The sequence below is a fragment of the Eretmochelys imbricata genome, chromosome 9 (genome assembly GCF_965152235.1).
Source record: "Eretmochelys imbricata isolate rEreImb1 chromosome 9, rEreImb1.hap1, whole genome shotgun sequence".
Classification (NCBI taxonomy): domain Eukaryota; kingdom Metazoa; phylum Chordata; order Testudines; family Cheloniidae; genus Eretmochelys; species Eretmochelys imbricata.
This window is the reverse complement of record NC_135580.1, coordinates 102,324,155-102,334,625: the sequence shown is the minus strand read 5'-3', so window position 1 is coordinate 102,334,625 and position 10,471 is coordinate 102,324,155. Positions and strand designations below refer to the sequence as shown.

General features: G+C 55.5%; 1 protein-coding gene across 1 annotated transcript; it reads left to right on the top strand.

The window, feature by feature from the left end:
• On the top strand, positions 1–9,678 carry SNX12 (sorting nexin 12). The gene is made up of 4 exons (XM_077826184.1): positions 1–181; positions 5,251–5,346; positions 5,644–5,768; positions 7,393–9,678. The coding sequence occupies exons 1-4, from the start codon at positions 17–19 to the stop codon at positions 7,493–7,495; spliced, it is 489 nt and encodes a 162-aa protein (XP_077682310.1). The 5' UTR covers positions 1–16; the 3' UTR covers positions 7,496–9,678.
• The last annotated feature ends 793 nt before the right edge of the window (positions 9,679–10,471 follow it).

Sequence of the window (10,471 nt, the reverse complement as noted above, 5' to 3'; positions counted from 1 at the left end):
GCTCGCTGGCTCCATCATGGCGGACGCGGCGGTGGCCGATACGCGGCGCCTCCACTCCAAGCCGCAGGACCTGACGGACGCCTACGGGCCGCCCAGCAACTTCCTGGAGATCGACATCTTCAACCCGCAGACCGTGGGCGTGGGCCGGGCGCGCTACACCAGCTACGAGCTCCGCATGCGGGTGAGGGGCCGGGCGCTACCGCCGGCTGGGGGCCCGCGGGAGGGGGAGGGGCCGGGCGCTACCGCCGGCTGGGGGCCCGCGGGAGGGGGGAGGGGCCGGGGCCGGGCGCTACCGCCGGCTGGGGGCCCGGCGCTACCGCCGGCTGGGGGCCCGCGGGAGGGGGAGGGGCCGGGGGCCGGGCGCTACCGCCGGCTGGGGGCCCGCGGGAGGGGGAGGGGCCGGGCGCTACCGCCGGCTGGGGGCCCGCGGGAGGGGGAGGGGCCGGGCGCTACCGCCGGCTGGGGGCCCGCGGGAGGGGGAGGGGCCGGGCGCTACCGCCGGCTGGGGGCCCGCGGGAGGGGGGAGGGGCCGGGCGCTACCGCCGGCTGGGGGCCCGAGGGAGGGGAGAGGGAGGGGCCGGGCGCTACAGCGCCGGCTGGGGGCCCGCGGGAGGGGAGGGGCCGGGCGCTACAGCGCCGGCTGGGGGCCCCGCGTGCGGGGGGAGGGGGAGGGGCCGGGCGCTACAGCGCCGGCTGGGGGCCCCGCGTGCGGGGGGAGGGGGAGGGGCCGGGCGCTACAGCGCCGGCTGGGGGCCCCGCGTGCGGGGGGGAGGGGGAGGGGCCGGGCGCTACAGCGCCGGCTGGGGGCCCCGCGTGCGGGGGGAGGGGGAGGGCCCGGGCGCCGGCTGGGGGCCCCGCGTGCGGGAGGGGCCGGGCGCTACAGCGCCGGCTGGGGGCCCCGCGTGCGGGAGGAGGGGGAGGGCCCGGGCGCCGGCTGGGGGCCCCGCGTGCGGGGGGAGGGGGCCGGGCGCTACAGCGCCGGCTGGGGGCCCCGCGTGCGGGGGGAGGGGCCGGGCGCTACAGCGCCGGCTGGGGGCCCCGCGTGCGGGGGGAGGGGCCGGGCGCTACAGCGCCGGCTGGGGGCCCCGCGTGCGGGGGGAGGGGGAGGGGCCGGGCGCTACAGCGCCGGCTGGGGGCCCCGCGTGCGGGGGGAGGGGGAGGGGCCGGGCGCTACAGCGCCGGCTGGGGGCCCCGCGTGCGGGGGGAGGGGGAGGGGCCGGGCGCCGGCTGGGGGCCCCGCGTGCGGGGGGGAGGGGGAGGGGCCGGGCGCCGGCTGGGGGCCCCGCGTGCGGGGGGGAGGGGCCGGGCGCTACAGCGCCGGCTGGGGGCCCCGCGTGCGGGGGGAGGGGCCGGGCGCTACAGCGCCGGCTGGGGGGCCCCGCGTGCGGGGGGAGGGGGAGGGGCCGGGCGCTACAGCGCCGGCTGGGGGCCCCGCGTGCGGGGGGAGGGGGAGGGGCCGGGCGCTACAGCGCCGGCTGGGGGCCCCGCGTGCAGGGGGAGGGGGGAGGGGCCGGGCGCTACAGCGCCGGCTGGGGGCCCCGCGTGCGGGGGGAGGGGGAGGGGCCGGGCGCTACAGCGCCGGCTGGGGGCCCCGCGTGCGGGGGGAGGGGCTGGGCTGTGGGTGGCGGCCTCTGGGCTGGGACGCGGCCTCTTCCTCAGGCTCCCAGGCGGCGGCACCGGCCCGCTAGGGTCCCGGGCGTCTCTGCTGTTGCCCAGGCTGAGGCGCCCCCCGGCCTGGAGCCCCCCTGCGGCTCCCAGCCTGGGGGACGGGCAGATGCCTGGCAGCTGAGAGCAGACAGAGGCAAACTGGTTCCCGCAGTCGCCCTTCCCGGGCCTGCGTCGAGCCGGTGCTCTGGGCAGCCTGGAGCGGACACCCATGCCTGGGGGAGAGGCCGGGGCGGGCAATTATCCAGGTGTGTGGCTGCAGGCAGAGTGACAGATCACAACATCCCCACGCCACCCTGGGGGTAGGGCCTGCCACCCTCTATGTCTCTGGGAATTGCTGAGCGCCCTTGAGGTGCTGCTGTGTTATAAACCAGTGGTTCTCATCCAGCAGTCCAGGGGCCGCGAGCGGGTTTCAGGTGGTCCTCCAAGCAAGGCCGGCTTTAGACTCACTGGGGCCTAGGGCAGAAAGCCAAAGCCCCACCGCATGGGGCTGAAGCCCGGCGCCCTGAGCCCCGCTACCTGGGGCTGAAGCTGAAGCCTGAGCAACTTAACCTTGCGGAGGCACTGTGGAATGGGGCCCCGGGCAGTTGCCCTGCTTGCTACCTCCTAATGCCGGCCCTGCCTTTTAGATGCGGAAAAACAGTTGTTGTGGCACAGGTGAGCCATGGAGTTTTTATATCATGTTGGGGGAGCCTCAGAAAGAAAAAGCTTGAGAACCCCTGTTAAAAACAGTACGTGGAGCCTCATACAAGGACACCAAAGGGTCCCTTGACCTCCTTTCAGCAGCCTTTGGGATGACCAAGCTAGCCTCTCATTTTCCAAGTGCAGACTATAAAGGGAATGCTGTTTGGAGTTGGGACGACAAGGTTTTCTGCTTCCTTTCTAAAACAATCCTCTGCAGCGGCTTCTAGTGAGCCAGGCCCTTGAATAACACTGGTCTCTGAATGCCCTGTACTTGAGACAGAACCCACAGGGGGATGTCTGCAGTGGGAGGCTGGCTTCCAGCTGCTGACTGGGTAGAAAGGCTCATGCCAGTCAAGCTCAAGCTGGCATGCTAAAAATAGCAGCGTGGACGTTCCCGCTCAGGCAGCATCTCAGGCTCTCCAGCCCATCTGACCCCCTGGCTCTGAGTGTGGGCGGCCGGGATTTGGAACCCCGTACTGTCCACACCACTATTCTTTACGTGCTCGCTCGAGCCCTGCCAGCCTAAGTCTGTCTACCTGAGCTAGGAGGCTTGCTCCCAGCAGCAGTGTAGACAGACCCACAGAGGCCTGGGCCATTTCACTCTATTTTGTTGGGTCGCATGGACCTCTGTCTCTCAAGCACATCTGGCTGCATGTTGAACTGTGGGAAAAGGACTCAAGGTCAGAGTATGTCTACAGCCCAGTCCTGTCCAGGGAAACAGGCTTTATCATCTTGTTGGCATGGCTGTTTTCTGACTTGAGCGTAATGATGGAGGTGTAGGATCTTACCACATCCTTGCCTTGGAAGTCTGCAACCCAGTAGAAACCCCAGTCTGACCTCAGAAGGGTTGATCAAGGCCCCTGGAATTACCAAACTCTGAGAGGGATACACCTACCATATCTAACAGAGGATTCCTGTCCAGTGCTGCAGAGAAGGTGGTAAATCCCAACATGCCTGCTGGATCTCAAGAGGAAAGAAAACTTGTCTCCTCACCTCTACATCCCGCGAACTTGGTGCAGTCTCACTCTGTATATGTGAACAAGAATGGTGGTGGTGAAGCACCAGGTCCTGCTTAGGTCCAAAGTCAGTGGTTTTATGTACTCACCAGTCCCTCTTAAGTGGATTCTGCTGGCAACAATGAGTCCAAGTGCAGCCACTGTGTGCCCCTCCATGGTGCGGGAATGCCTCTTTATGTAAGTTGAGTACCACTGGCCTCTTGCGCACTGCTCGGAAACCGAGACGGGTGCTCTGCTGGGTCTCCAGGGGCATTTGCTCCAGTTGGGGCAGAGAGGAGAACAATATTTAGGGGAGGGGGACTTTTGTTGTGTCTTGGCTAGCTGCTAGTTAACAGCCTTCCTAGGTAACTGGGTGCTGAATCGCCTTTGTGTTCGATTGCCAATCTAATTACCTACCAATTGTCGACAAACTCGAGTCCTAAAAACGGATATGCTTATACAGACGAGTAGTGCAGCCCTAGAGGTTGTGCATTACGGCCTGCGTAATCCGTATGGCTGAGCACTCCTTGCGGACTCAACGTCTCTTTGCCTGGTCTTCCCCGGGGTGGTGAGCTCTTCGGGGCAGGGTGTCCTTATAAGGTGCCATGCATCCCCATGGTGCCATCGGTAATAAGGTCGACTGAGAAGCTCCAAGCTTCCCCTGAAAATTTACATAATCCCACAGGAGAGGGGAGTACGTTGTGCTTGCACTCGGTGTGGTAGGTGCTTTCCAAACCATGGAAGATACAATCCCTGTCCCTTAGAGGCTACAGTTTGTCCTCATTAGCTAATTTTACTGTCCTCCTCACACCCTACATGACTGACTTTCCATCTGAGGATTGGATGATGATATTCCCCACTCCCACAAAAAACTGTCATTGTTGGTTCTTCAGTCAGCTAGAGGTGGCTGCTAGAGAACAGTAGGAAACTACCTGCAGAGTTTCTCTCTGCAGGTCTAGTCCCTGGTGGCACCATACTCAGTCCCAAACAGATGTACAGCCTAAAAGTTGATCAGAGGCTTTAGTAAGAACTGTTTAAATGTAGCAGCAACAGGTTTAACATGAGGGTGTATCTGGTCACTAAAAAGCTCATCCAAGAGCTTTTGTTACCTCCCCTTCTCCGTCACTCTCCCCATAAAGTTCTGTAACTTCTTCAGGGGGAGGGGGTCAGCATTGGGAAGATGGAGTTAACATAATCACCAGGTGAGAGATCAGACTTCAGGGATCAGACTTCAGGGCTAATGCAGCTTTGCGAAAATTCCTACAAGCTCCTGGCTAGATCCAAACTACACAGGCTAGACATGCAGAAGCCTTTCCTTGCAATGGGGAGGGTTGCTACTGCTGTTTGGAGATCTTAAAGCAAGGTCTCTGCAGCCTGTTGCTTGGATGTAGTTGGGGATTAACCTCCTTCCTCAACCCCTCCAAAAGGGTTGTACAGTCTGGGGTTGCGGTCTACTGCAGTGCAGAATGGCAGTGCATATCCCTCTGCAATGCTGCCTGGAATTCATAAGGGTGAACATCTGAAAGGGGTGAGGCCTAGCCTTTTCTTGTAATTACAAATAGCACATGCAGAATGGTAGCATAGGCACCACCAGTGCCCCCAAAAGGGAGACCATGCATCTGAAAGCATAGCTCACGGAGTGTGAAGGACACCGAGGAGAACAGTTCTCTCTTCTCTGCCCAGAGTAGTCTCGAAAACACCTGCTTTTTTCTGAAAAACCACAGGGAGGCTTGCAAATGCTTTCATGTATTGCAGCATTCTATGCACTCTTTACTGACCTTGAATGCCTCGAGTGTCTAGAGGTTTCAGGCCTCTGAATGCAGCTCTGCAGACTTTAGTAGGACGCAGTAAAGTCAGCCTGGCTTCTACAGCAAACTGCAAATTAACAACCTCTCCTTTCTTGCAGACAAACCTCCCTATCTTCAAACTGAAAGAGTCTTGTGTGAGGAGGCGATACAGTGACTTTGAATGGCTGAAGAATGAGCTGGAGCGAGACAGTAAGGTGAGGGCCTCTGCACACAGATCTATTCCTGTTACGCCAATCCTGCTCCTGAACAGCCCAGTTTTAAACAGCTTGGGCCTATGAGAACAGTCTGTGCAGACCTGCACAGAGAGGCTGCTGTGGGTGGCCATCGCGGGAAATGAGAGGCGCTTCCGGAATTGACAGCCTTGCTTTCCCAGCAAGCTAGCGAATGGTGTAGGAGCGCCGCCTGTGGGTCGGAGGGGACCACTGTGAACGCTTGAGGGGCCTGTCCATTCCTCCTCCTCCGCTAGCTCACGCTGGCATGTGTGTTCTTAGATTGTAGTACCACCACTGCCCGGAAAAGCCTTGAAACGACAGCTTCCATTTCGAGGAGATGAGGGGATCTTCGAAGAGTCTTTCATTGAGGAGAGGAGGCAGGGACTGGAACAGTTTATTAACAAGTAAGCTTCATGTCCTGGGCTTGCCCTGTATTTGATATGCTGGTTAATGGCCCGGGGAGGAGGGCTGTCCCAGTGTCAGTTCTGGAGTCTTGATCCACTTCCGCCCCCCACCCACTCACCTACCTCAAGTCTCGCCCTTCAGCCGCCGTCGCTCCGACCGGATGGTCAAGTGGCAGCTCTGAAGGCAGCCCTTTGTAAAGGGAGCACTGATGTGCAACACAGGGCTCCCTTTGTTATACCAGTAAAATAAAAACCAGCAGGGTCTTATTGAAGGGGAAAAGGCAAAATGCCACAGTTATTGTGAATACAGAAAGAATCATAGTAAGCAGTTAGTTACAGCTATAACATTCCATTCAATTTCATATTCATTCACACACACACGTTCTGCAAGGTTGTAATCATAGTTACCAGCCTTAGAGTTGCTCGTGCCAAGCCACTGGCCAGGTGGCCTGGACGTGAGGAGGGAGCAGGGCCTTGTCAGATGCTCCTGGAAGTTGGTTTGCAGAATCAGACCCCAAAGTTCTCACTTTCTAGAGCCTATTTTTACTTCCTATGCCAGTCTATGGGAATTGCTTCATCATGCTGTTGCTGAATCAATAAGCAGATGACACATTCCTGACGGCTCTGTGCTGCCAGATGTTATCTTGTTCTTTGGTTCTCCCATTCTTGAGGCTGTTGGGTGGATTCCAGTCTGCCCTCCGGGGGTCCTCTGGTTGTTTCCACTTGACGCCTTCTTCAGCCGATGGACACTGGATTCTTAGGCTGGCACCTCCCTGATCATTCAGTTATTATCCACACCAAGCATCCATCCGCATACATCCTCTATCTGTATTTTAATCACAATTGTTAACAAAGCGAGATGAATACAACAAAAGGGCGGGGAGTCTCTGTGTGTTGTTTCTGTTGTTACAGAGTATTGCTTTGAGTCTCTGTGAGTAGTAGTTGTTACAAAGAATTGCTTTGAGAACAGACTCTCTTAGAATGAACTGACACAATTAGCACACAGAGGGAGAGAGACTGTACCAAAAACCAAGAGACCTCTTAATTAGTAATACCCTGGAATTTAAACTATGGGGAATCGAACTCATTTGTGATTTTAATACAGAAGTTCTTTAATATGATCCAACATCTTCTCCTATGGGGGCTCAGTGCAATCCATCTGCAGCACTGTTGTCCTGAGGGAGAGATTGTTTAGATACTTTTCCGCACTTCAGTGTGGCACTGAAGTGTGTAAAATCCTGGGCCTGCCATCTTCCTCTTGTGCTAGTCTGGTATCGTGAGGCTGCAGAGCTGACCATCATTGCTGTTGTCACGAGCAATTCTGTCCTCCTAGAGCTGATTGTCTGGCAGTGGATGTATTGGGAGTGGGGAGATGAGTTATGCACCTGCCCCTCTGTCCTTAGCAGAGCTGATTAGGTGCATTGTCCATGTGTATAGAATCTGACTCTGGCAACATGTGTAAGTGCTGCAGCTTCTCTCTTCCTCTGCCCCGAATGGGGGTGGAGTGGACCCTTCATTGTACATGGCTCTGAGGTCCATAAAGGTGTTTTCCTTTATTCTCTTAAGATGGTGCCTCCAGCTGGTGCATGTGTGCTAACCTCCGCTCCTCCCTGTTCCCTTGCAGAATCGCTGGACACCCGCTGGCACAGAACGAGCGCTGCTTACACATGTTCCTGCAAGAGGAAACTATAGATAGGAATTACGTCCCAGGGAAAGTCCGTCAGTAGGAGATCCTGATGCTCTGTCTTCCTCCATTCCACCCACCCTTCTGCAGAAATGACATTTATTTTTACACTAAATCGGTCTCTCCTGAACCAGCTTTTCCTCTCTGAACCTCCCCGTTTGTCCAGCATTTTTCTTTTTTGTATCTGGCAGCAGTGTTGCGTTCAGATGAGCTTTGATATCTGCCAAAGGGTGTGAAGATTTAAGCCATGAATCTGCTGTTGTGCACCCAGTGGCAGGAGTGAGCAGGTGTGAGGGTGGGGCACAAACTGTCTTGGGGCATTATTACAGTGTGACTAGGCTGCCTCTTCCCTGTGAAAAGGGGTATAAGATGTCCTTCCAGGCTCATCCTTCACCCCCCGTCCATGCGGCCTCAAGCATTGTAAAGAACACCAGAGCAGAACAGTGATTGTCATATAGGTCAGTGACTGCAGCAAGTTTTAGGATGTTGGTAGGGTTTAACCAAAAACTGAGCAAGCAGGTGCCAGGTAGGATGTCCAGTCTCTTCCTTATCCCCACAATAAATCCCCTTCTACCCTGCATGAAACCTTCATCCTGTGCTGTCTGCAAGTGCTGAGACCCAAGATTCCTCTCTGACCCTGCTCCAGATCTCCTGCATTACAGGCCTGCTCAGCGTAGCCGTGTTTACCCCTCTCCTCTCTAACATGCTGCTGGCAGCTTTGGAGGTGTTTGTACTGTCAGTGCGTTCTCTAGGTGCTCCGAGAGTGCAGCCTGGTGGTGGTGTGAGGGTGGGTGGAGTTGGGCCTGGGCTGCCCAGGTAGCAGGGCACAGACAGCTGATGAGTCCAGAAAATGCCACAGCTTGCTCTTGACTGGTACGGCGCAGAGGGTGTCAATAGAGTTGCACTGGCCTTGTCTCTCCAAAGACCTGGCTCCCATCCCTGGTCCTAGAGGGAAAGGTCCTGCCCACCACTGAGAAGAGAGAATGGGAGCGGGGAATAGGGCACAGTTACTCCCAGACTGCGTAGTGCTGAGTGGCTGCCATTTCGCTCCCATGCAGAAGCATTCCAGTCACCTGAATCTGGAGGCAGGAGATTTGTGACCAGTAACCTGCACTGGAAGCGTGCCTTTAGAATGGCAGCACAAGTATCGGCCATCCTCAGCCCTTCCTTTTCATGCCTCCCTTGCCCCCCATGGTGGCTTTGCAGGCCAGGAATGCTTTTGTATGGGGGAGAAAAGACATGGGAACTAGTCAAGTAGCTGCTCTTTAAAAGCACTTTCCTTTGGTGAGAGGGTGCAATGGGCTGTGAACTGCTGATACACCACAAATACACATTCCCTTGGAGTAACTGTAAAAGATGAAGTTGAGCTTTTTGCTCAGGGGTTCCCCAAAAGTCAGGCCCAGGATCACCATTTGCTTTGTAGTGTCACTAAGAACTTAGCAGAGGAGGTAAACTCTGGGGAGAGTGTGCTATGTCAAGAAGCACTGAGTGTCTTGGTTCTAGAGGGAGGCATTTCCTAAGTTCTCGGAGTTGTTTCTGTGCAGTGACCTAACCTCTTTCTGTCTTCACAAAGAAATGGGATGACTAGGTCCCCCACTGTATCCACAAAGATTCCGGCCAAACTTATCCACAAGGGCGTCTGCTATTCCTCGTGTTTGTGAATTTTTTTTCTAGTGAGGAACTTGTCTCGGGGTGGAATGGGTAAAGCTGGAAAAACCCAAATGAAGAGTGAGTCACTGAAGCAGCCCGGAGAGAGCTGCTCCTAGGAGTGACACAAATTGAGGAGTGGCTGATGCAAAATGTACATGAAATATAATCCTGGCACTGGATTCAGAGCCAGCTTGAAAGGTGGATCTTTGACTTGTAATGCAAACAAGGAGAGGGTTCCAGAAGGAGATTGTGGAGTCTCTAGGTCTGCTCCTTTCCTCTCTGAACTCTGCAAAGAAGCACTCTGCACTGACCAGTTACTCTGCTTTTTGGATTGAAGTGGCATATAGGTCCTGCCTTGCTAACTTTTTGTTGTTTGAAGCAATCTGCTGCCTCTTTGATCTATATTAGTCACTTTTTAAAAACTCCCTTCATTCATGCACAAGTGCTGAGCAATTGAAGGCTGTTTCTGCTGTGTATATATCTTGATGTGGGGCTTTAATTCACAAACTGTCTTCATTCTGCTGTCTGATAATGTAATGTCCAAGTTCTGTTCATATTAAACCACTGTGAAGCCAATACGTCTGCATGTTGTGACCCGTGGAAAAAATGGGGGGGTTCTTCTAAATCTGTTATGCGATGCTTGTGAAAATGGAAACTAATAGCACTAGTTGGAGCCCCAGTCATAGTTACGGCAGGCTCGGTGAGCTGGAGGTCCCCCAGGTGTCTAGCCAGCACGCCTCAGTCACAAGCTCCACTGTGCTCCAGTTGGGTGAATATCCGCTGTTATGCTGAACTGGACAGTATATTTTGCAGTTGCTGCTAAGGAATTGGTTGGAAACTAGAAGTCCTCACGTGAAACTTCTGTCCATAACAATGAACTGAGCATAAGTCTCTAGAGGCAAAAAGATCTTGTACTAACCTGAGTCATCCTGTTTACTAATCGGTTTAATTTGATACTGATGTTGATTGTGCTTGTATTGGTCAATGACTTGTCTAGGTTGCATGCAGGATGAGGTAGACGTAGGTGTACTTACCAGATCACAAAGAAGGAACCCTAGGTTCCTATAGTTCTTTCTCAGCCTTCTGGAAGGATGACCATTTCTCCATAAGTGTATCCAGAAATGTGATGCTTCTGCAAATGGATATATTCTGGCCTTTGCAGGCAGACAAGCGACTGGTTCTTCCTAGTGCTAGACCCAAATGTTCAAAAACATGGCTTTTTTTTTTTTAGGCTTGACTCATAAGGTTATTTCCTTTTTGATTTTTAGGGTGCCCTTGGCACATATATTCAAGGTTTCCTCTGCAATTGTGAGGATGAGAACCCTCAATTTTTCTTTAAATGAAAGCTGAGTTGGCACACTGTGACTTA